The sequence below is a fragment of the Neomonachus schauinslandi genome, chromosome 4, assembly GCF_002201575.2.
Source record: "Neomonachus schauinslandi chromosome 4, ASM220157v2, whole genome shotgun sequence".
NCBI classification, from domain to species: Eukaryota; Metazoa; Chordata; class Mammalia; order Carnivora; family Phocidae; genus Neomonachus; species Neomonachus schauinslandi.
Genome location: NC_058406.1, coordinates 56,624,216 through 56,651,531, shown reverse-complemented (window position 1 = coordinate 56,651,531; position 27,316 = coordinate 56,624,216). Strand labels below are relative to the sequence as shown.

The following is a 27,316-nucleotide window of genomic DNA, read 5'->3' as shown; positions in this document are numbered from 1 at the left end:
TTCAGCTATAAGGAGAAACCTTAACTTTATAAAGGAGCCCAAGAAAACAAATATCAGCCTCTTCAAACTTTAAATAGTTCCTTCTCCAATCTAGCCCTATCTCCTTTCTCCAGCTCTTTTGTCCTTAAGTAGCCCATATTTAGGGTCTTGGCAACTCTAAAATTTGTCTTCCCACCCAATGTCAATGGTCTACTGTACCTGGTTTTTGATGTGCTCCTTGATCTTCTACCTCTCTCTCTGGAATGAGATCTTCTCCGTCTTGGACTTTTGGATCGTCGCCTACTCCTTGACTTAGAATGTGATCTCCTTCTTGATCTGCTTCTTGACCGCCTAATAGCAAAAGAAAGCCAATACACATATATAAAGGTAGAAAGACTAGCTCTGTGACTGTTTCACTTAGTATGAGACAAATGATTCAGACATATGGGTTAACCATCAATAAGTGGGGGTAATTTCCTATCAGTTGCTGTAAAACAACTTTTTTTTTTTTTAAGTTTTTATTATCTTAGAGAGCAAGAGCAACTGGGGGCAGGGGGCGGGGAGAGAATCTCAAGCAGACCCTGTAGCCTGATACAGGGCTTAAATCCACAACCCCGAGATCATGACGTGAGCCAAAACTAAAGTCAGATGCTTCTGAGCCACCCAGGTGCCCTTAAAACATCTTTGATACCCTAGAAATCAATACTTTCTAACACCTAGAATTTCTCACCTTTTAATCTCAACCTGTCAAAATAGTCCTATGCTCTGACACTACAACTCTGAACCTGAAAATTGTACTAGAGAATGAAGGAAAATAAAAAAGCATCTGATTCATTTGCATCATCTTCCACAACTATATAGAATCTTAGCATGTCTTCTGTGATTCCTCACTACTGCAGGTTAAATCTATTTATCAATTACCAAATACTTAACGTTTGCTTACTACATGCTTTACAAATACTTACTCTCATAAGCCTGTCAAGTAGGTACTATTATTATTCTCATTTCATAAATGGAAACCACGTAGTGTGTTGTTGCTCTCTCTGATTTCTAATTGTTCTCTGAAATATTATTTTACTTCTTTGATTTACAACTTGAGAGAAATCCAAACAATCCAGCCCTATATATATATTTTATGTATTTTATATATATATTATATATATATTATATATATATACACACATATTAACTCAGCACAAATTGCCTTTTTCACTCTCATTTCCCCTCAACATTATCACTATCTCTACATGATCATCTCTTTCCTGTCATGTAACAAGTGTTTGTCTCTGTGCCCTCTCCCCATCTCTTCCCCCAATCCTATACACTTTCTCTTCCAGGACTTAAGAAGCACAATTAACTTTTTGATGTTGTCACTAATCCTTCTCTTCTTGTATTTTATTCTCTTAAGAATAATTAAAAATAAACTGCATCCTCTGCTTAAGACTTTTATCATTTAACTTCTAGGGACCATTCAACCTGTTTCTATGGAAAACTTCTAATACAGTCTAGAACTTCTTGTGTTCACAGGTGCCCAGGAGATGGACACTTTAGAAATGATGAAGATTTATGTCCAAATCTCAGTTAAAAGCAAGCAAATGGAGAGCATTTTCTGAGCCTATTACTTAAAGAAAAATAATAGCACCTATATTACAAATATTATTTAAAATGAAATTTTAAAAAGTTCAGCTCAGTGCCTTAGCATAGGTATATATATGAACTACCGATTCCTTTCTTTCCTCTTACTAATGTGCTAATATGGCTTCTGTTATCTCCTTCTCTAAAAACCACTGTTTCAAAACCCATCACTACTGTCTTACTGAATTCAATAAACTTTCATTTTAATCATCTATTTTTGACATTTGGAAACTACTAAAACAATCCCTCTCAATAACATGTCTATAGCCTAGGAAACGTTCATGTAATGCTTACCTGCCTTTCTGTAAGCTTCATAAAAACGGGGATTAAATGTGTCTATCTTATTCAACACTAGACTCTCGAGCAATTACTACAGTGCCTGACTCCAATAAAAGGTACTAATAGTATATTTTGGGTGATAGTAACTCTATAAAATATCAGAATCATCACTTTCTAAGAGTTAAAAAGAATTCTGGAAAATAAAAATTGATTGTATTAGAATTAAGCACTACTCATCTTTTGAGGATTCTGGCTTTAAGAATACTTTCAGTTGACAGCTAAACTGAGTTACTCATTTTTCCTACCTTTAATGTATACACAAAAATAGATATAGAAACAACAAATCATGAGCACATTCTTACAGTTTCTTTCTAAACAAAATGATTAATATAAAATAGTTTCAAAAATCTGATAAACAGGGGTACCACATCCATCCATAAGGTCCTGAAACAGTTATTTTTTTAAGAGCCCATATAAACTAGAAAATGTGTTAAAGTAGCTAGCTCTGCAGCACATTACTCTTAAAAAAATCAGAAAAATATATGAAATTAGTATAAGTTTGTTGAAAATAACTGTCATTTTACATGCCAAGATGCTTAAGATACTATAATCCATAATAATTCTGTTATGATGTATTATTACAAATGTCCAAAAACACTCTGTTCAAGGAAGTAATGTTTCACTGTTATTTCCCACTGGTTGTATTAAAGTAATTCAAATTAAAATCTGAGAACACTAGTATGTCCTTGGTATATAAAGAAAAAAGGACTTAGGTTCTCAAACTTTTTAAAGTGTGAAACTAAAATATAAGAGCATGGTCCTGGAAAATTAGGATTATAAGTAGTACCAATATTTTACATAAGAGTAAAATTTTAGCTGATCCCGAGCAAGCAAACAAAAAAGGAGTTCCTCCGGTACAGATGAAGATGTGGGAAAGAGCATTAGGCAGAAAGGAACATCATGAGCAAAAACACGGATGCGTACAAAAATGTACATTCAGGCAAATAGTACTGTAGTTAACTGTTTTTGAGTGGCAAATGACAAGTGTGGAAAGATAAACTGGGTTGAATAGTGAAGAAACCTGAATGCCATTTTAAGGTTTTATTTACCATGTTGTTAAGGCCAATAAGGGTGCTCCCTCAAAGTTTAACAAGGCTGTGACATGACCCATACTTGGTTTTTTGAAAGACATCTTCAGGAATGAGACAGGCTGGGGGAAGATGGGAGGCAGGGGGAAGAAAGAAAGAAAGAAAAAAGACAACCCTGTAACATTCTGCTATAGACTGAATTTTGTGTCCCTTCCAAAATTCTTACGTGAAACCCAATTTCCAATGTGATGATACTGAGGTGGCACCTTATGAGGTAATTAGGTCATGTGAGTGCAGCTTTCACTGGATTAATGAAGTTATGAAAGAGATCTAAATCCCTCACCCATTCCATGTGAGGATATAGTGAAAAGACGTATAAACAAGGGTCCTCACTAAACACCTAATTTGCCAAGACCTCGACCTTGGATTTCCCAGCCTCCAGACCTGTGAGAAATTAATTTCTGTTGCTTGTAAGCCACCGAGCCTATGGTATTCTATTATAGCAGCCAAGTGGACCAATGAAATGACCTAATGAAATGACTGTGAAATGACTTGATAATGTCACGAGGTCCATAGGTCAAAATTATTTTCAAAAAACCAAGATATTTGCCCTTTCCACTGTGTTGACATTTGAATTAATAGTGCAAAAGCAATGGTAGTGTGAAAGGATTAGCATCTTCTTAGCACAGATCAAGGTAGCAGGAACTAAACTGCCCTAGTAGTCATGTGTATTCTTCACTGGCATTTGCAGTATGCACTGCAGTAAAAGAAAAACAAAAACAAAAAAATGCCATTTTCACTAAAGAGGTCTTTGATGAAGCAAAGACTATTAATTTTATTAAATCTGGTTCTTTGAATGCTATTAACATGGTATTACTGAGTAGTAAATATTAAGTCTAGTCCCTCGAGCAATGTTCTGTGCAATGAATGCATAAATCACTCATATAAAGTTCAATGACTGTTGTTATTAAAGAACACAATTGTGTAATTGAGTTGTGAGCTTAACAAACTGCTTTCCCATGAAATAACATCTTTATCTGACAAAACAAGTATGACAAACCATGGTTGTTCAGACTATGGTATTGGCAGACATTTTCTTGAAAAAATGCATGAAGCCTATCATCTCAGGAAAAACAAACTTGTTGCCCATGATAAGATCTGAGTTTTCAAGAGAAAATTAAATTTTAGAACACTTGAATCCACCACTGTGAACATAACAGATTCCTAATACTTAAAAGGGTTTCCAGATGAGATGTGTGTGATATTACCAAAAGAACAGCAAGTCGTCATTACAAATATTCATGCATTAGATGGGTAAGCTGCAAGTTGCGTGATGACCTTTCAACTTAAAAGTCTCAAAGGTTTGTGAAAAGTCAGAACTAGAATTCAGGTCGAAATTTTCCAGTCTAGTGTTCTTCCACAGTACTAACTCAATTTAGTGCTCCAGTCCCAGTGCCTTCCTCCCACCCCCGGATTCTGGAGTTTTAAAGTACCGATCGTCTATTTAGCCGCCCATACCTTTTCTCCATGTATATACATGTGAATTCACACACTCTGCTAATGGCAACAGTTACTAAAACACACTTTAATCAAGAGCTAAGTAGGTTAACAGATGACAAGAAGGATGTGAGATACAGAAATTATCTTTGTCTAAGGTACAATTAACTACCAACAACAATCAATCTAACCTGTGCCTAGAAGATGAGGGAGTCCTCCTCCTCCTAGAACGTGATCTTGACCTTGAGTGCCTTCGTTTTTCTTCTTTCTTATCTGGATTTTAAAAAAAAGGAACCTGGACTTAGAAATCATCAAATAGATTATGCCCATTCAGGAGTTATTCTAAGAAATATTATCTTAATTTTCAGATTTTATGTAACATCCTTAAATGGTTTATGATCCTTTTTTCTAGACTTTCGGTAGATCCAAATTAGACATCTGATTTTCAACTAACCAAAGGTTCCTTTGACTCTTTCATTTGTACCAGACTTGGAAGGCTGTGATATACTGTCCATAAACAATCTATGAAAAGGATTATCCTTCTCATTCTTTACAGGTTTCTAAATGAGGAGTCCCTTTTTCCATTCCTAGGTTCTACTTTCCCAAATACAGCTATAATTTACCCAGTTTAAAACTTTATTTTCATGTGTTATGTATTAATGACATTTCCCCAATCAGCACTTAACTGTAAGATAAATATATTTAATAGATTTATAATAAACAGAAATATAGACATTTTAAATTCATTAAAATGTTCCTTCTTTACCACTTAAGTCTATGCTCCTCTGCTAAAATAAATTCCTGTCTGTTTATGTTAAAGTGGTTGATAAAGAGGCTCAATATTTGGCCTTCAATTCTACAAAGTCATGACTCATTCACTGTTCTCACTATACTCAGACAGAACTGGGTTTTAGTAAGCTAGCTCTCTTTCTTAATCTGTCTGAACCTCCTTCTTCCTCTCCAATTTTCAATTGTGTAAGTTAGGAGACAGATCTAGATGATTTGACTCCCATTTCTTAGTTTTTAAATAATACAAAAGCAATTCCTTTAACTTGGGACTTAAGAGAAATAAAGACATTGCATTCTTCAAACATGACTATAATCAAAGACAGATTGAGTTCTTCTTTCACATTTAGATCATTTCATTAATAGGAGTCAATTTATTGCAAATGTCAATAATAATAATAAATTAACAAAAATCTTGGGGGGAGGGGAATTCATAAATAAAACACTTTTAGTATTTCCAGTTATTAGTTTTCAATGAAAACAAATAGTTACAGCATGGTGTTCTAGCTTTGGGGTCACATACATCCAGTTGTGTATCTAAAGCTCCTACTGCTTGCTTTGTGGCCTTGGACTAATTAATTCTCTTGATTAAATAACAGACACAAAGCACTGAGAATTAATTTTTTCCAACGTTATAATTATCTTCCTAATACTATACATATCTAAAACCTTCCCATTTATTAAGAAATAGGAGTGAAAAATTAGTAAAACATTATTTAATGGGGGAAAAAATAATCCGGGACCAAACATCCAATCTATACAGGCAGACAATAGGATAACCATTCATTTCATCTCAAAAAGACAATCTGCAAAGAATAAGGCACTATTTTTAGGTATTTGCTTTTCTTTAAACAAATGTCGTAACAGAAGTATCTTTAGTAGGTTCTCTAGGTCAAATGAAAGACTGAAATCAATTAGGCTATCCCAATATAGGCAAACATAAATCCAGGCACTACTATTAAGGAATGCATCATTCTTTGAGGGATGGGGTAGAGTGCCTTGTAGGATGTTTAGCTACATCCTGATCCTCTACCCGCTAGAGATGCAGTTGGTACCAGCACAAAAATTAAGTATCTCCAGATTTTAAATTATGTCCAGGTGACCGTTCCCTCCCCTGACCCAGGATTACTCTACTACATGCTCTTTTATCAGAATTTGGAAAATTAAAAAATGATTACAGTATTACTCCCAAACTTATGCAATAATCATTTTCGTCAATAATCCTGTAGTTTAAAATTCAACACAACTGCCTAACATATTTTACCTGGTTCTATAGCAGCAGAAATTAGGGACTGTGCTTCTCGTACTCTCTTCATGGCTTCCTCTATTTCTTTACTAGAGGTATCTGATTTCAGACTTGGTGAAACAAGACCAGCAGCTACATGATTCAACCTGAAACAGAACCAAAAATTGAGAGCTGAAGTATTTTAAAATGCACAACAGTATTACAAATAAATGTGTTAATGTTTTATATATCATCATTTTAGTAAGATACTACTTGAAAAAAGGGAGATTTCATGTTAATTTTGGTAAAACCATGTATAGTATACTATCCTTTTCAATATTTACAACCTGCATTTTAAAGATTGAGAGACAGCTGGAATAAGAAAAATACCTATTATTTTGCTGAACATCCATTAACTTTCCATAAACACAAGTTGAGAAATGCTAGTACCTGGGAATATGCAGATGCTGAAGATTTTTGATTAACAAAACTTTTCCTTCATACGATTTAAAAGCTTTCTACAGCAGAATTAAAGAGTATTACTTGTAAGGTTGCAGATGGACAGAAAATGAGGCAGAGGCCAATGGCATACCAAAGTTACTCATGAAATTGCAGACTGGAAAGATGGACCTTTTAAAAGGTTTACTACATGTGAAAAAAAAATTACAATGAATATAAGATAGTTAATTATTTGTGGAGAAAGGGCAATGTAAACAAGAATGGGTTCAGAGGGAATTTCAACTGTACTGGTGTTATATTGCTGGGTGGTTGGTACATGCTAAGATTTTATCAGATAATTTTTAAGAAAAAAGGCACTAATCACTACAGTCAAATAATTCTGTTCTCCCTCCCCCCACGCTCTCCCACTTATTTATAGTGAATTTCACCAGGCAGAAAAAGCATTAGGTTCAAATTTAATATAATACCAGGAAATTATGAAGTAAAATATCTCATGACTTTGTTATATATCAATTAGAGAATGTTACAGCACAAAGAGAACACTTCAAAGCACCTAAAAAAAGATGTTGGTATTATGTGACATGTACTAGTCTTTTGCTCTGGGATAGTGTTTCCTTCCCTTCTGTGTCCCTGACTCCTATTCATGCCCCAGGCTCAGCATCTCTGATCTTAAGTTCTCCTTGTAATAAGTTCCCATAGCCCCTGTGTATTTCCTCTTGTTGTATGCACACACTAAATATAGACACTTTACTATATTTAAATAATATCTCTCTTTCTGACTAGAGTATAAATGCTATGGAGGTACAAGCTTATAGTAGTACTCAGTATATATATATTTTTCAAATGAACAAACTAAAGAACATTTAGCTCTTTTCCTGTCATCCTGGCAGATAATATTCACAACTGTTCCGAAAGACTCAACTTATACTGAAACAAAACCCTTTAAAAGATGGGCTTACCTCTGAATTTTTCTCGTTTCTAGAAAACAGAATTATGTATTGTGTAACTTGAAATAACTTTCTTTTTAACTACCAAAGCATAACTTCTCCATTCACATACTATATCCACATCACCCAATGGAAACACAGAAAAAAATCCTTACTTGGGATCAACAGTACTCATAAGCTTCAGCAACTGATCTGCAGCAAGAGACTGCAAAAACAAAAATTTAACAACAGTGAGAATACATAAAATAAATGATTGCTATTTTATTTTCTCAGTATGTTGAAACGCCTTAGGAGAATCAGGCCAACGTACACAAAGTAACATTATTTTAGGCACACTGATGACCAACAGAAATATAATGCCAGTGAAATACATCATGTTAAGTTGAGCTGCTTTAGCAAGTTAAATATATTATTAGCTGAAAAGTCTAGGTTTTATAGAACAGTTACCTCTTGCTTATTCTGAGACTTTCTGAGGAGGTCACATTTCAAAGAAATGTGTAAAACGTAACTCCAAGTGTTCAGGCAGTATAATAAGATTTCCACAAAGTAAGGTCTTCAGAAAAAAGTTCAGCCAAATAACGAGAGAAAACAAAAATTTCCGAGTAACAAGAAAACAAATTATGAACCCACGTTCCCATCCTTTCATGATTATTTATTCTGACTCCAAACATACTGATGTATTGGCTTCCTGTGAAACTACTCTGAACTGCATAAAATGAGAAATTCTTTAATGGTCAAGGGGCTAATAATGCAGTGGCCTTTTAAACTTCTCATTAACAAGTTTACGTAAAAAAAATTATTACTATACTGTAGCAATCAGTTATCTCCCATTCTGGAAATGCGAACTTAACAGTTAATGGAACGAATTTCTTTAATTATAAAAATGAGCTCAAAGTTGAAGGGTATTCAGTTATACCTGAGAGTTCAAGTTTGCTCCAGGAAGCCCAAGTGCAGCAAGGGCAGGATCAAGAGTAGGAGCTCCCAAAGCAGCCAATGGAACAGCGCCAATCTGTGAAATTTCAAATATTATTTACTTAAAATTTAATTTCTGTTCCTGATATTATTTTTTCCCGTTTAAAGGACCATATAATAACTAATTTAAGTCTGAGCTATGTGGGCTCTGTTGCAACTACTCAGCTTATATGCCACTGTAGCTTGAAAACAAAGATAATATTAAATGAACAAATGGGCATGGCTGTCAAATCAAAATGAACAAAAACGGGGGTCTGGACCAAGGGCTGTAGTTTGCCTACTACCCCTGCAATATACAATGGCCTCATTTCTCACTCATTACAGCACATTTATCCCTAAAACCAGAAATTAGAAAAACATAAAAGTTTTATATATTCATGTGCCAACAATTTGTATTTGTTGCTTCTCAGCTCCAAATCCACTGTTCTTTGCCCCTTTTGTGATAATGAAAGCACCCTTATAAGCATTTCTCCCTCAACAGCTGGCGTGATGTCAAGCTTTATCTGTAGGGGGAGCCAGGACGACACTGGAAGGGGTTTCTCTTCGTCATTCCTTTGTTCACTTTCTGATGGTTACTGCAGTGGGATGCAGTGGCTTTCATCTCCTTATTTGAGAGAGAGAGAGAGTGTGCGCGTGCGCCTGAGCACAAGCAGGGGGAACGGCAGGCAGAGGGAGAGGGAGAAGCAGGTTTCCCGCCGAGCAGGGAGCCTGATGCGGGACTCAATCTCAGGACCCTGGGATCATGACCTGAGCCAAGGGCAACCTCTTAATCGACTGAGCCACCCAGGCGCCCCTGGCTTTCACCTCTTTAGTGAGTTTCAGTACCATCCTTTTGGGCAGCTTCTTACAAGTTCTGTGGGCACCCCAGAGAACTTCTGTACTATCCAGCCTTTTGAAGGAGGTCTGAAACTTAGCCTTCAGGGGGAAGAGGAACCCCCTCATCTAATGTGTTTCCTGTGTTCTTTCTTCCTCAGATCTAGAAGTACTAGTTGCTTCCTATACCTGTGATTACTGTATATTCACTGGCGTTCCACTAAGTAATCTCCTATTACTAGTTAGTAATTCTTTATATTAAACTTTCCCTATTTAAGTTACCGTGTGTGGGGTTTTTTTTTTGTCTCCTGCCTGGCATAATTCTAGTCAATAATAGATGCAAACCATGCAAAGTCCTATTGGAGGCAGTCTGACTTTCTCTTTAAGAACTGTGCTAAAAGTTCTTCTAGCTTTTAATAATATTTAGTAAGTAAAAGACACCAAACTTTCTGTACTTTAACTGTTTATGGAGTACAATTAAAAGAGTGTCATTATAAAGTGTCTACCTTAGTTATTATACAATTTTATACATTGAAGGAATCAATCTACAAATTACTCAGATCCTCATAAGTAAAAAATGAGGATTTAAGTGACAAAGTCATACTCAAAAAACATGGGAATTCCTGACTTCATCCTTTTTCTGACTTAACAGTTAATGGAACTATTCAGACAGGCAAATTGATATAATAGAAAAAAATGCTGTTATAAAATTCTAGTTGAGGCTTGCTGTTCGATATTATCTGTGAAACCACTCACTGACCAGTTACAATCTCTCTGAATAAGAATACATGAAATTTAAAGAGCTTTTTAGTTCTAAAACAATATGCTTTTTACAACATCCTATCAAGTTAGAACACTACCTAGCAAAAATCTTCTCCAACTTTATTTCATCTTCCCCATGTTAAAAATCTCCATTAAGAATTCATCTTTATTTCAAGCCATGTACTTAATTCAAACCTCAAGAGCAAAAGATCAAAGGGCATTGAGAAAGAAAAAAACAGTAAGTCTCAATTTCACCTTTATTTTCTTTCTGGGTCCAAATGAACATACTATTTTTAACAGCATGTTCAACAGAAGTCTTATGCCTCATGAGATTCCAGCCCTACCCCCTCACCTGCCACCCACGTGGTTCCTTATTTTGAGAGCTAGTGGAAAACGAAATACAACAGATTTATGATTTTCAGAATGTTCTTCAAATGCAAACTCCCAAGAGGTTTTCTTCAGTATTTATGACTGCAATACAGCCTTTCACAATACTGTGAACGCGTGGTATCACTCTGTGAACTCTACTCATTACAGCACTTAAAAAGCTCCAGTATGTTTAGGTTTATCCACAATTCTGTGTTCCTTTCTATCCTTTAAGATTTCAAATGGAATGAGCAGTACCTGGGTAAGTGGGTTAGGGGTAGGCAGGAGTCCACCACCAGGCAGAAGACCTGCCACTGCATTAGCTGGTGCCAACAGAGACAAAGCCTTAGTCTCATCAGGAATAACTCCTGCAGAGAAACATCCTTGCATTAGAACACACTTTTTTGCAAGACAGAAAACACACAAAAACACCCAGAAAAAGTCTCCCTGATACACCACCTGAGTTTGTTGAAAGTACTTATGTTCGCTAAAATATAAAGCTTGACTTCTATGATTATTTATCATTAATTTTATGTCAGAATGAAACTTCAATGTGTGAAAATTTGTTTCCTTTTTCTCTACAAATGGTTAAGTTTCTAGAGTAAAAAAAAATAGCACAATACACACTACTTTTTTGTTAACACTGCCAAGATTTCATCACCTGTACTCGATTTTTAAGTCATGAACCAAACGTAAGCAAGCACAGTCGGTTCTCCAGGGGTGTGCTCTCAACTTTCAAAAGCTGTTTTATGAACAACGACTCGTGTCGGCTGCTTCACTATAAAGCACACAGAAAAATCAAGATACACAAGACAAAAAAAGTTTGATTTAGGGGTTAATAATATGGTACAGTTACTATGATTTTCTTTTACACCTACCATACAAATTTTGTAAAAATTAAGAGAAGAAAAGTATGTAAAGGAAATATTCTGTTGGAATCAAGCGTAGGGCTTTTGCTGACTCATGAAAATGAATATGAATGTTTCTGAAGGTCTCTGAATACACACAGGATGTGTGTGTGAAAGTGAGTAAGAAAGAGAGAGAATAGGTAAAACAACATGGCACATTCCTTACCTGTATAGTAAAATGCTTTATGTTCCAACATGTGCCATGCTAACCATACCAAAAATGCTGCTACATAGTGTCAGTTCAAAAGCTAACTTAGCCAAACTCCTAAAGCCAAAAACAACATGTATGTCTGTTTTTAAAGCCTAATCTGTGTATTCAGATAAAATCTAAGGGCCCTAAAACAAATATTTATGTAGACAATTTAAATTCTATCCAACAGCAAAAGCCCTATACAGATGGATTAATCTGTTAATGTGCCCAAGCCCCCAAAATGAGAGTTCAATAATACAATTAAACTACATATTTGCAAATACCAGTAGTATTTCTGTAATACATATTAAGAAACTGCATCTCATCATAAAACATACAATATGTACAGGGCACTTAAGAGAAACTGGATAAGCTGCAGAAGAAAACTGTTGGGTGGTATTTTCAGCAGGGCCTGGTATATAGTTCAGGCTGAACCAGGGAAAAGAACTGTAAAACACAACAACAAAAAAGAAAAACCACTGTTAAATAAAGGTAATGGTTCCTTCCACCTATACTGAGAAGTGCCGATAATATAAACAAATGTATACTACACAGCACTGTTATCTTGCTTGTGTCAGAGCTGTCATCCATTTAGATACCAAGAGTTATGGAGGGGTGGGGGAGAAAATCATTTAGATATAGGGCATTAATGCATCAATATTAACAAACCTATAGAGATTATGGGATAATTTTGCATGCAAAATTATGTCTCAAGAGGATAATATTAAGTATCAACATCTTACTCAAATCAGTGCATTTGCAACATTTCTGGCAAACTAAAATCCTCTTGAATTTATTGTGAGACACCTGATAGAAGATCTGCATCCATTAAAAAAAAAAAGTCATGCATCTGATCCTCTGATTTAAAAAAGACTATTTAAAAATAAAACTACAATTTAAAAATAGCAATGAGGCCCCTCACCAGTTAATTTTCATGCGTCAAGAGTATTTTTTTTACTGCTGCTTTGATAGAACCATGAAATACTGCATGAATGTGTAGAAATGAAAGAAAAAGAAACAGACAAAAGAAACAAACATTAACCAAGGAACCTAAATAACCCCCAAATCCATTACTATTAAGAGTTCCTTCCAAATCCAGCTATCTCGGTTTTACCAATTAAGACTATTCCTTACCGTAGACTTTGTGTCTATTGTTCTAAAACACTGACCAAGAGCCAACACCAAAGTGTAAGAGCTAAAACTAGGGTGAATGGTGACAAAGGGACTGAGTACATCAATTATTTAGCGGTGGTAACATTAATACAGCATACCATACCAATAATTAAATAAACCAAAAATAGATTCTGGAACTAAATATTTCTATAATTCTATATACATTCCTAAACATTTCATTTACAAAACAGACCTAGAAAGGATACTATAGTCTAAAAATACTTATGAAAGCCAGTTATATGATATACTGTATTATGTTCAGGACTTGGGAACTATGATACTTAGCCAATAAGAATTCTTTAAATTTAAAGCCTAACTAAAGTTCTGCACATTACTCACATGATTTGAACTTTGTTTCAAAACTGTATTTTACTTATCCTAAATCTGAATTCTGTATATTTTCTCTTGGTGGTAAGTCTTATCCTACAACAGGCACACTGATATAAAAGAAATTGCTTAATCAAAACACACTAACTCAAACAAACGTTTATCAGCATATATATTTTAAAACCTTAAAATAGGGCTCACACACTTTAATATCACGGAGACAGATGTACTATTATTATATAGCATGCCTTAATCCATCTATGAATGCAATTTAATTTCTTTAGAAAACCACAAAGGCAATTTTTCTAAGTTTTAAGGACTAGACATTTCACAACTTTTACAAGGCATGGTGTAAATGTTCACACTGGTATTCAAAGATCTGAGATAGCATCTAAAGTTAACAATATCAAAATTCTGCTTCCACTGACCAGTTCATTAAGGGGAAAGCATTTAAATTCTGGTCAGCATATATGTTAAATTATTAGCTTAAAATCCAGTAATTTTATCATATTTCAGTGATTTCTTTGATCAAAATTTATAGTTACCGAAAAGCAAATAAAGTAGCAGTACATTGGGAACAAACTAATTATAAAATATGTTTCAGAAAATTTTACAAAATGGAATTAATATAGTGCTGTCTTGTCACAGTGGCTTTTTTAGATCCAAAACCCTGCTCATTATTTTTCTGTCAAATTACTTTAACAGCCTAAAATGTAAAAAGAGAGAAAATGTAGTTAACAAATGGATGGTTACACCAGGAAAACACTTGGGGGACTTGAGTGCTTGCTGGCCTTTAGTTAATGTCTAGAATCCCCTGTAGCTGCAGAGGACCCACTGTTTTTCAGTCATCTGGAAGAGTTTTGCATTTGCCTTCTCCACTACAAAAATCACACACACAAATAACAGAGAGAAGAATTTATTATTTAGAGATATCTAGAAAATATAGCAAGAATGAACAAGAAAATCTGGCATAAAAACAAATCACCCAGTGCCCATCTGGCACCTAAGCTACAGAAAATCTTGAACTTTCATAAAAAACAAAATCATTGCAACCCTTGGTATACTGGAAATCAATGTGGGATTTTTTTTTAAAGTTATCTGTGAGAGGAAGCACTACATAAATAAAACTAACCTAGTCATTTATTCAAAACAGAAATAACATCATGCATTTATTTGAAGGTTTCTACATAAATGTGCATGGAGTGAACCATTCACCTTCAGGGCTTTTTCATAAAACTCAACATTAAATTAACTAAGTAGGTATATCTTAAGAAATTACAATTAGGGATATGGTTTTAACGAACTTAAAACGTTTTAAAAGAAGGCAAAAAGTTAAATACCTTATAAAAACAGGTCTGATTTCTAATTTTTAGAATTAAAAAAAATCTGCAAGTAAAAATATGGACTGCAGTATAACAAGGGTTTCAAAATGTTAATAGCTTAAATTTCTAACATGCTACTAACGCTCACTCTAAAACTATACTGAGGTAGATGGTCATCATAGGATGCCCTCATAGGTAGTTAAACAAAGCACAAACCTTCTGCATATGGTACGACTATCAAAGCTCTGTCAACGAATACAGTGTTTGTCAGATGCTGTGCCACAACTGCTGAGTCCGGGTCATGGAACTTAACAAAGCAGACACGGGATGAGACTGGCAAAGGTGAATCACTAAAAAGTAAGCAAACAACATAAAAAAAAGAGAAAAAGAATATCAGCTAAAACACAAACGTATGACTCACAAACCAACACTTGCATTCCAAAAGTAAAATAGGCAGATAAAAATACATACCATATGTGTTACTTTCGTTCACCACTTAAAAAGGAAATGACATTTCAAATAAGGTACTGCCCACTGAACTCACAAATTGTATGGAGACAAAAACAATCACTGTTTATAAACTCACAGTGTATCAAGTTAAAAACAGTTTGAAACTGTAATCTCAGAGTTTGAGCTGACCACAAAAGTGTCAACATTTTTTCCATAATACCAACACCAGCTATTTTTAATTATAAGTAAAAATAATTAGCTTTGGTTTAGAAAACTTTCCACTACTGGTAACTTTTCAGAGTAAGAAACAAAGAGTTTCTACTTCAGGGATAAAAGAATATTGCAGGAAGTACATCTATTTGACTATCAGTGAGTTTTCTTGACCTGCCTACTAAGTGCTGTCCTTTTCTACCTACAGCATAACTCCTAGGCATTATAAATAAATAAGGCTACCTTACTCTGAGCACCTTCAGAAAAACAAATGTGTACACACATGAAGATACATAGTACCCCCTAGTATTTTTAGACAAAAATTCCCTCAGCAAATTGCTTTCTTAGGTAAAAAAGCGCTAAAATGCAACCTATGGCAGGGTAAGATAGATAGATTAGGCAGTGAGCAGGATTTTTTTTTTTTAAATACAGGGTGGTTCAAATTTCTGCCACAAAACTCTGTGAAAGAGAAAGATTAAATAAAAGTCCGGGGTTGCTCCCTTAACTACAAACCAAAAGTTGTGAAAACCAATGTCTTAAAGTAGTAGTAATCACATCATCCCTGGCTATACATCAGAATCACTGGGGCAGGGCGGGGGGGGGGGGGGGGGACACAGGAGGACAACACGACACCCAGACTCTCTACTCCACATCAATTAAACCAAGATCTTTAATGTACTGAACGCCTCTTTATTTTAATTCTCTGTGACCATTTTAATATGCAACCAGGATAAAGAATAACTGCTTTATTATAATAAGCCAATTGCATCTTAAGATTCAATAATGGAAAGGTAAATCCTGTAATAAATTTGGCTGGCTTTAGAATAGGGCTTACTGCTAACTCTTCTAATAAATCAGATTTTCATGTATACATAAAAATGTAATTACATCAGATTTGGCTACACGGGTATTTCAGAGATAAGTTTGTTGTTGCAAAGAAAATTTTCCTCATAATTTGAGCACCAACATGAAGCTACTATATAGCCCAAGAACTCAAACCCATTAGAACTTTTAATAATGTTTCCTGAAAGGCACTGCCCATATACTGAGCACAGATCCAAATAATCTAGGTTCAAAGCGAAGTTGACAATACTGTCTATCCAAATGGAATTTAAGCCATCTTGTTAAGGAACCTTACTGCCAAATGTTTTTGAAAGGATACAGTGTTTTTTTTTAACGTGGATACAGTGTTTTTTTAACGTGAACCACTACTGGTCTAAAATTTAACAATGTTGCACCCATATAGCAGAAAGAATGCCATTTCAGCGGTTTAGAACTAAAGCTATAGCACTTTGTATCTCTTTTCTTACATAGCCACATTTTTACCACAAAATTAAAAAAGCTCTTTAAATGATGCTATCCTTCATTTTTAACACCTAACATAATGGTTTGGGAAGTAATAGACATTTAAATTTCTTTTTTTTTTTTTTTTAAAGATTTTATTTATTTGACAGAGAGAGAGAGAGAGACTGCGAGAGAGGGAACACAAGCAGGGGGAGTGGGTGAGGGAGAAGCCGGCTTTCCGCTGAGCAGGGAGCCCAAAGTGGTGCTCAATCCCAGGACCCTGGGATCATGACTGGGATCATGACCTGAGCCGAAGGCAGACACTCAACGACTGAGCCACCCAGGTGCCCCTAGACATTTAAATTTCTAAAAAAGTGATCTCTACCATTTCTTTGACACTACCGTTATTTGACTAAAGAAAATGACTCTAATATTAAGTTCTTAAAGACTATCAATACAATGAAAACAGTTCTTTTTAAAATAAAATTAGGAAATACTGCGTACATTCTCAGTGTATTTCCATTAATTTGGCAATTAAAATGATTCATATTTTTTCTATCCATCTACATCATAGCTATTACTTGCAGCTATTACTTGCTTATATCAAACCTGTAAGTGGTGGGGAGATAAAAACATAAATAATTATATACCATGGAAAAGAGAGTCACCGTATGACAACTCAGCAGGGCAAATAATTCATTTCTCCCAACTTCAAACTTATTTAAAACCATTACCATTTGGGCCCACAGTCACATTCTTTTATGTTCTCAATTTATTAATAGAAGACACGCTAATAAGATAGCATGTTAATTTCACTTTCAGACTAATGCCTGAAATTTTCATACCTTAGAATTCTGTGCAAGTACCACTTCTAAAAATTTAACTGTTTTTTATTCTTTACCTTTAAGAATTAATATAGATGAGGTAGGGCAGATAATGAGAAGCAAGATAGGAAAGAGCGAGCCCTGTATGATGCTTTTGTCTTTAGGTGAAGAGTGGCAGTATTTTTCCAATTTTTTTTTTTTTAAATTAAAATGTCCTCTAAGGGTTGTTTCCCAATCTTCTGGGATGCACATGGAAAAGTCAGATTTCTGTTTTCCATCAAGCCCAATGAATTTGAGAATCCCTTTATAAGAGGGCTTTGATTCCTAAAACCCACACTTGATATTTATGCCAACTAAAGTATGAGGACTAAAGTATGAGAACTTCTGGGTCAGACCACGACACTTTTTCAACTCCCACCTTAATACTGTGTTAACCATTTCTGATAGAGAATTTTGAGCTTATAATTATAAACAAAGGCAATGTTCACCTGAAAATGTGACTCCGTTCACCTAATATGCCCTCTCCTTCACTGTGTTCTTACTCAGTTATAAAGAAATACAGTGAAACGTTGCATGTAATATTTTAAAGATAACCTTACCAACTATAGCTACTTATACTTATCATCATTAAAGTATAACGTATAAGTATTTTTGGTGCTCACTTCCACAGCACATATATTAAAACTGGAATGATACAGAGAAGATTAGCATGGCCCTGTGTAAGAATAACACTCAAATTTGTGATGCATACCATACTTTTAGTTTTTTTCTAATAATATAGTTTTTGTTAGAATGTCTGCAAACTTTTCCTTAGTAATTTAATGTATTTTTTTTTTTTTTTGCTGTGAAAGAAAATTATAATTTTATTTTTGTTTTTCAGTTGGATGAGCAAAGGAGTTCAATGTCAGTTTGTGACTGAATTAACTTTCAACGATTTGGTCACTATAAAAAATAATCTATTTTTGGTCACTGAAATAATTACCTAAGTTATTTAAGTAATTGATGTGAACCTTCATTTAATGCGTAACTTCGACATATGCTTCTCTGGGATCATTACCCAATAAACACTCCAGTTATATTCCCCATTCTGAAATACACTAACACCAAACATTTAAAGATTTATTACTGTAAAAGAATGATTCCACTCATAAGTTCCTTATAAACCAAGGAAATCCTTCACCAAGTAGTAAACGAGAATCACAACACTGGGGTTGAAATACTAATTCTGACACTGGTAGAGTGATTTGGAAGTGCAAAACAACCTATGTGAATTTCAGTTCACTTGTTCATAGAACAGGTTTAAAATAAAAAAGGAAAGCATCCAGCATATACTAGACAATCAAACAATGTTGAATTTCCAAAATGCATTTTAGGGACAACTAGAATTAAAGTTAATAATTTTCCTTTAAAAGAGAGGGAATAAATGAGGGGAACACCGAAAGATGCTTTCAAATAGCTCTAAGGGCTGTCATACCGAAGAGAGGGTTAGAATATTTCTTGTGAAACAGTATGATCACTGGGTGCAATTATGGGCCGGCAATTTCTGGCTTAAAAGAACCAAGAAAGAGAGGGATTCTGTAATGAAACAAAGGGAGAAACCTTCTTGAGGAGGTTGACAATGAAACGTTTGGCAGAATCCCAGATCCTAGGATCACCACTGCACCACCCTCCCATAGGCATTTATAACTGAAAGCATTTCAGGAGGTGTGGGTTAAGGCTGTCATATATGCACTTTAAAAAATGCTCTATAGGTGATGTTGCTGACCCAAGCAGCCACATATTCTAAAAGAGAGAAAAACAAAGTAGTTAAATTGAACAGGGAAGGGAGCAGGGGTGTTTTATTTTCACACAGGGTGATCAGGGAAGGTTTCTCTGATTAGGTGACAACTGAGTATCAAAAGTAAGCAAGCATGTCATAGGCATATATCCAGGTGAAAAGAGTTCTAGGTGAATATGAATGCCTTTGGGGGAAAAAAATACAAATACCCCATAAAAAAAATCAAGCGGCAAACATGTTTACAATAGTTAGAATTTTATATATTCTGAACCATTCAATCTTATTCTAGGAGTAAAAAAGTAGATTTTTAGAATGATGAACCTTTTTGGAGTACTAGTTAGGACTTCATAGCACATGATCCCTTGCAAGCTGCTCCTGAAGAATGGTAGTAAGCTTAAAGAAATTGTCCAAAGTAGTTCCAAATTATGCAGGTCGGATTAGCAATTGAAACTTACATTTAAAAAAAAATCAACATTAAATGAACAAAAGTAGGACGCTACATCCATCCTATTCAAATCTAGAAGGCCAAGAAGGTAATATTAGCGTCTACTAAATTGTAACCTTGTATAGTTTCAGATGAGAAATTACCTATATGTGGGAACATATATGAAGAAGTCAAAGAGCAAAGATGTGCCATTTTTTATCTCTTCGTCCTAATACAGGGAAAAGAGTCCTCTTAATGCACAGCACCCCAGACCATGTTATCTGATGCACATCAGTTATTCCCGTTATGATAGTACTCCTTTGACAACAAAGCAAAAAAGCCAGACTCTGGTCCATCATGACCCTAAGACATTGATCATTCATTAAGTAAAAGAGGAACCAGTAAACAGCCTATACCTCTGTCATCTTTTTATAAATGCATCATAAAAAGAGCATCTTCAAAATAAAACATTTTAAAGTCAACAACTATAACAAAATTCTTAACTTGCTGGGCTGGAAAGAATTATTTCATAAATCAATCCAGTATGTCAGGTACTTTGAATAATAACATGATTATAATGATCACATGCATCACTCTCATTTTCTGCCTTTTTGCTGTTTGCTAATTTCACGAACAACTTAATAAAGGGCATGTTGTGAGAAAATGGAGGAACAGCAAAATTATTTTTGTATGTTCATACTATGAAACCTATTTGTCCTTCATTATGAAAAGCAGTCAAGTTTCCATTCAAAATAACAAAAATGTTTGTTTCCAGAATTCTACACTTCGTGAAAATCAGTAACTGAAATCTTTCGCTGCATGTATATTCCCCTAAAAATTAAAGACACCACACCCATTTGAAAACATTAATCATCTAAAGGCATTCTAAGTAGAAAGTGATGAAGTATGGGAAATAGTTAATATTGCATTTTACCATCAACTTCTATTAATTTTTTTTCTTAGAGTAAAAATGCATTTAGATTAATGATTTACTACAGCCACCAGAACAGTGGATTCCTTGAGAATTCCAATTTCCCGTTTAGTACTTAAGTGACATCATAAAACTCTCAATGTATACTGGGTACTCAGTGTTTACTTATAGTAACACCTGAATTTTCACTCTTCACAAAGAGGACACCACTGTTTTATTATTTCAAATGTTTGTTTTAATATTTATCACATCTTACTTCAAAGCTTTATTTTTTCTTTGCAATTAATCCACTCATTTAATACTTTTTCAGTAAGAATGTGAGACAACAGAATAAAAACAAAAAGCCATACACTCTAAATTCAAAAATTTAACATTCTATAAGAACTGTGAAAATATAAATGTGTACGTTATTTAAACAAAAGAAAACCTTACGTTTCAGCTATAACCCATTTTTGTCATTATAAAAATTAAGTATTCAGGCTCACTGAATTAATCATCTGTCAAAGAGTATTAACTCTGAATTATCTTCACTGGGCCAGAATGAGTCAACGGCAATACTTACAATTAACTGACAACAAACCAAGTTATCAAATTAACATAAGAATGAATTGTTACTTTTCAAAGAACTCAAACATTTGTTTTTAAAAAAGTGATTAAACTATATACAAAACACAGAATGTGCAGTTTGCCTTGCTCTAAGTGCTCAAAAAAACGACCACGTTGTCACAATTTAAGAAAAAAACCCACCAAATCCCAAGATTTTAAAAGCCTGTGTCTCTTTAATACGCAAAACCCTGGCCCTGCTTCTTCGCATTAAGCCTAAAAAGTAGTTTCTTTCGTAAGTAAATGCAACAGCTGGCCGCAACTAAAAGCAACCTGGTCCAGGGAAGCGTCGACAAGGGCCTAGGAAATGGTGTAGGTTAGGCCCGGAATGGGGAGGAGTCAGTAAAAACGGTGATGGTGGACGATACTCACTCTGGCGGGAAGAGGCGCAGTTCGTCGATCTTGCCTAGGAAACCGAAGAGGGTCCGCATCTGCTCAGAGCTAGCGCTCGGGGAGACATTAGTCACCTGGATTACCTCGGTGCCGCCGCCTCCGCCACCGCCGCCGCCGCCACCGGGCCCGCCGCTGGGGCCCGGGCCCGCAGTACTGGGGACGACGGTAGTGTTGCTCATGGCGTTGCTCGCGTTCTCGCTCCTGCTTTAACACATCAAACACACAACAAACAGTGAGAGGGAGGGGGAAGAGGAACCGATTCGCCGGAGAGTAGACAGGAGGGTGTCCGATGCTACAGCCGCTGCTGCCACCGCCGCCGTTCCTCCACCCCGCCGCTTGTCGGGAGGGGGTTGCGGGGGGAGATGAGAACGCGCGAGTTCGAGACCACGAGAAAACAAACGGCCGCCCCCACCTCGCTTCCAACCACCTCACTCGCGGGCCCGAGCTCCCCACAATGCCTTGCGGCATACGGGCGCGTCACCGTGGGCTCCGCCCCGCGCAGGCCCAGCCAGCCTCGCCCGCAGCCGGAGAAACGCGAGAGGCACCGAGGTCTAATGGAAGTCGTTACCCATTTTCATCCCCCCCCCCTTTTTTTTTGAAGAAGTGGAAGGCATTAACTTTTTAAAAAACAAGCATTCAATCCTCTGCAAAAAACTTCACACTTTAGCAACTATTATTAGAAATGCCCCCAATACGTATATCTTCACACAAGATCATCTCCATTTCTGTCCAGTCATTACTAAGGAAATTTCCACCGTAGCAACCAAAATTTTCCTCATCACTATAACATTTTATAAATCTTTACTATGCACACATTTGGTAACATTAAATTTTTTTTAAAGATTTTATTTATTTGACAGAGAGTACAAGCTGGGGGAGCAGCAGGCAGAGGGAGAAGCAGGCTCCCTGCTGTGGCGCTCGATTACAGGACCCCGAGATCATTTCCTGAGGTGAAGGCAGACGCTTACTTAACAGATTGAGCCACCCAGGTGCCCCGGTACCATTAAATTTTTAACCAATCTGCTTTGTCACTAAAACCTTGAAAAAATACTTATTTTAATGTTATACTTACTAGTGCTTAATAAGCAAATTTTATTTCACAAGTTGACTTTTTAAAAGCACGCTTTATAGTACCTAAATATATTCAAGTATATGATCTGAAATTCCTACAGAAAAACTTGATTGAGGCGACTGGGTGGCTCACTCGGTTGGGCGTCTGCCTCGGCTGGGGTCATGATCTCAGGGTCCTGGGATCGAGCCCCGCATCCGGCTCCCTGCTCAGTGGGGAGCCTGCTTCTCCCTCTACCTCTGCTGCTCCCTCTGCTTGAGCTCTCTCGCTCTGACAAATAAATGGATAGAATCTTAAAAAAAAGAAAGAAAAACTTGATTTACATGCATATTCTTGCTTAAAATAATTTTGAAGTTTTGACCATAAAAAAAGACTGTCTTAATTTTTCAACCTCATTTCACTACTCTCCCATTTTCATCCAATGTTATCCAAAGACTTGCAGTTTTCCAAACATGACAAAATCTTTAATTTCACTGTGCCGTTATACAAATTATTAATGACCTCCCTCATTTTATCTAACTACCATCCTCTGGGGCCTGCCCTCACTGCCACAACTTCTGCAAGCAGAGTTAGGGCTTCCTCTTTCTTCTCTGCTCAACAACAGAAAATACACATACTCTACTTGTTATATTGACATGTATCCCCTCCCAAAGTGGTTGAGTTTTCTGGGTCAGTTTAGTGCAATGTCTGTCACACAGTAAATGTCCAATAAATGCGTTAAACACATGAATAAATAGGCCTTAATGACAGAGCTATTTATTCTAAGACAATTGTTAAATATTTTACATGCCTCTGAATATCTTTGGAGGCTAAAACCTGAGGCCTTTTTTGTTGGTAAATACATCTATGGAATAATGAAGTCAAGAGTGTGATTTGTGAGAGATTAGAACACAAAGTTATTGAGACTGGATATGGAGGCAATTAGCTCGGTTTACTTACTAGCTAAGTCACTTCTGCTAGTTCTTATAAAAACAAAGGATAGGCTGGTTGAATGTAAGCCTCAGGAAAATTACAAATTACAACAAATGGCATGTCATTCATTAATGTTTAACTGTGAATATAATAAATGTCAGATAATTTATCTTCTTATTTTGAATCAAACACATGTAACTGCTAATTACAGATTCTTAATTTGATAAAGTTAATTTGTATCAGGACCCATAAAATGGGAGGCTGCCCTAGTGGCCTGACCCATGTCACAAATCTAAACCAGTCTGCACTTATGGGAAACACCTATCAAGAAACTTAACATACATTAATCACAATCCTCTAACTCAGCTTTAGTTAACTTATCTTACCTAGAGAACAGGACCTGCTAGTTTTATTTTTTTTAAGATTATTTATTTATTTGACAGAGAGAGAGAGAGTGAGGGAGAGTGAGAGCAGGGCAGGGCAGGGCAGGTGGGAGAGAGAGAAGCAGACTCGCCACTGAGCAGGGAGCCCCATGCGGGGCTGATCCCAGGACTCTGGGATCATGACCTGAGCTGAAGGCAGACATATAACTGACCGAGCCATCCAGGAGCCCTGGACTGCTAGCTTTATAAGGAAATCCCTCAATCTCCTGGCCAATCATGCCCTATTTCTGTGTTGCCTTTCCTAATGTTCTCTAAAACATGCTCTTGCCTGAAATCTTTTGGGAAGAGTGTTCAACTGCTCGTGAGGCACTGTAATCCCCTAATCCAAGGATTGTTTTCCCTGTAATAAAGGACATCAAACTCATTACTAAATTGTTTTTTGTTTTCTTTTTCATTTGACAAGTTCCACACCTACTAGAAGTGCCTACCATGTGCCAAATATGCTACAATGTTCTACAACAAAAAGACAACACAAAAGCAGGGTTCATTCTTTTTTTTTTTTAATGTTAGCATCTTTTTATTCTTTATTAGTGGATACAAAGAAATCTTTTATGTTATTCTACATATATTTGACATTATTTCATAGTTAAAATATTCAAACCAAGAAAGAGAGTTCTGTGATAAGAGAAAATCTTTTAAATCATCAGGAGCCAGTTTATGTATAACTTATTGAAATGCCAATAGATGGTGCCTCCAGATGGAGAAATAATGTGGCAAAAAAAGAGTCTTATTTAATAAGAACTGTTGAATATTTTACTTTCAAGTCATCTAGCAAGTGGAAAAAAGACTAGACTTAGAGCCAGGAGAGTGGCTTAAAATACTACCCTGTCATTTATTAAGTGTGATTTGAAGAAATCTCACTTCATGTCTAAGAATCTACTTCAGTCAGGAACTGAATCATAATTTTGAAGATCTTAGTAGGTCTAATAAACAGATTAAATAATTAACTACCTTAACTTATTACTGTCTGGTGCCCATAGAAATGACTAAAGACAAATATATCAAAGCAAATAACAAGTATATCCAATCTACAGTAGTTTTAAATAACTTCAGATTTGTTTAGGCTTCTGATTAAATATAACTATAAGAAATACAGAATCTGGAGATGGGTATCATACTTGTCTTTACTCTAACCTCCGTGTCATAAGAGGTTGTTAAAAAACTTGCAGATTCCTTCAAATATTATGTACCTGTTATGTTCCAGGAATACAGCAGAAAAAGGCAATATTCCTGATCTCCTATAACTTCAGTATGGCAAACTTTCAATAAACACACAACCATGTACAGGAGTAACGTGCTGTCATGAAAATAAACCAGGATAAAAGATAGGAGAGAATGGGTTACTGAGCTGAGACTTTAACAAAAGGAGGAAGCAAGCCATTTGAATTTCTGGAGGAAGAGTAATCCAAACAGAGGAAATAGCAAATTTAAAAGTTCTTGAGGGTAAGAATAAGTTTGAAACTTTCAAGAAAAGTTGTAAGACCATTCTTTATTGAATGAATGCTTTCCAGTTTATATTTCAGAGAGAGACTTACAAGGAGATCCTGTCAGTATCATGTGGAAAGTGAAGTGAAAGAAATATGCAAAGGGAAGGGTCATAGCTTATCTTTGGAAGTGGATTGGGAAGGCTTCCAGCTATGTTTGAATGATAAATATTACCAGTCTCACCAAGGGTTAATGCACAGATCAGATCTGTGGTTACTAGATACAGGGGTGAGGGGAGGGGGAATTGGAGGAAGGTGGTAAGGTGGTCAAAAGGTACAAATTTGAGTTATAAGTACTGAAGATGCAATGCACAACACCATGACGATAAATCTAACACAGCCATATGATATATATGAAAGTTAAGAGAGTAAATCCTTAGAGTTTTCATCACAAGGAAAAATATATTTTTTCCTTTTTATCTATATGAGATGATGGATATTAACTAAACTTATTGTGATAATTTACAATATATGTAGGTCAATTCATTATGCTGTACACCTTAAACTTAGGGCTGTATGTCATTTATATCCGAATAAGGTTGGGGAAAAAAGAATACTTGTAATAAAGATATTCTAGTGCAAAAGAAAAAAAAAGATCTCATATATTTAGTTGGAAATTCTTCAATTAAAAGATAGAATAGGTACAGATACGTATAATCACTCTACCCACTGGATACCATGTTCCCAGTTGGATAAATCAAGTCACCTCTGTTATTGTTAGCCACCTTTGTGCGTACTAATAGAAGAAATGAGTTCCCCTAACTGACACAATTTTGCAAATCTGCAAAGCAACAGGACTTTAATCAAATTAGTTGTTAAGCAGCAATTCCTCGCTTGCAAATACACTTTTTTGAGGACAGGGAAGGCAGTGTATTAGTCTTTGTGTTTCCTGATGCCTGCCAATATACTAGTACAAAGACAGTATTTGATAAAACTTACTATCATCAGTGTGCTAAAAACTTAAATGCCTCACTCACATAATATACTCAGCAAAGGCTTGCTGAATGAAGACAGGAATGCATTTATCAGATTTATAAGGAAATCTGGTTGAGACAAACTCTCAAAGTATTTGGCTATGCATTTTTTCCTCTATGGCTATAGAAAGCAGTAAGAAAGACTAGGAAATAAACTGCGGCTTACAAATCCTCAACTTTAAAAAAACTTACCTGCGGATCTATCCTAATTTGAATTTTTAATTCTACAAATTAGATAATTGTATTTCTATTCTAATTGTATAAATTAGACACCTCTATAAATATTAATATCTATTTTCTCTATCTAAATGAAGGGAAGAAGCTAAAGGATGAGTTGGCATTGGGGGACTGATAAGACAGATGGGTAGATGGACACACACACTAGGACAGAAAAAAAAAAAGTCTACTTAAATTTATTTCCAGATACTAGTTTTGTATTGTCTAATTTATATTGTCTACCAACAGCAGGAAAATCTGTATTTTTTTTTTTTTTTTTTTAAAGATTTTTATTTATTTATTTGAGAGAGAATGATATAGAGAGCATGAGAGGGGGAAGGGTCAGAGGGAGAAGCAGACTCCCTACTGAGCAGGGGCCCGATGCGGGACTCGATCCCGGGACTCCAGGATCATGACCTGAGCCAAAGGCAGTCGCTTAACCAACTGAGCCACCCAGGCGCCCGAAAATCTGTATTTTTAAATTGACAACACAGGGTCTGTGAGCACCTTGAAAATTAACATAGAGGAAAAAAGTGCATATATACATATGCACAGTATTCTCAGCTATAATGCATATGCAGTACTTGGAAAATC

At 35.7% G+C, this 27,316-nt stretch overlaps 1 protein-coding gene and 1 non-coding gene across 7 annotated transcripts in view; one reads left to right on the top strand and one right to left on the bottom strand.

The window, feature by feature from the left end:
* The window catches only part of SRSF11 (serine and arginine rich splicing factor 11), a 44,323-nt gene that overhangs the window by 8,877 nt on the left and 8,130 nt on the right, over positions 1–27,316 (bottom strand). For 2 of the 6 annotated variants that reach the window (XM_021678143.1, XM_021678148.1), the window contains exons 2-9: positions 21,604–21,828; positions 14,945–15,078; positions 11,067–11,176; positions 8,812–8,904; positions 8,051–8,100; positions 6,529–6,656; positions 4,670–4,751; positions 199–330 (exon numbers count right to left, since the gene is read on the bottom strand). In XM_021678143.1, coding sequence (XP_021533818.1) covers positions 199–330; positions 4,670–4,751; positions 6,529–6,656; positions 8,051–8,100; positions 8,812–8,904; positions 11,067–11,176; positions 14,945–15,078; positions 21,604–21,803 — 929 coding nt within the window. In that variant the 5' untranslated portion in view covers positions 21,804–21,828. Of the gene's footprint in view, positions 1–198; positions 331–4,669; positions 4,752–6,528; positions 6,657–8,050; positions 8,101–8,811; positions 8,905–11,066; positions 14,285–14,944; positions 15,079–20,699; positions 20,733–21,603; positions 21,829–27,316 lie in introns of those variants that run through there. The other 4 variants (XM_044914536.1, XM_021678144.1, XM_021678153.2 and 1 more) reach the window with 4 other exon arrangements.
* Positions 18,151–18,256, top strand: LOC123324673. Its single transcript, XR_006539950.1, has one exon. It is a non-coding gene; the product is annotated as a U6 spliceosomal RNA (small nuclear RNA).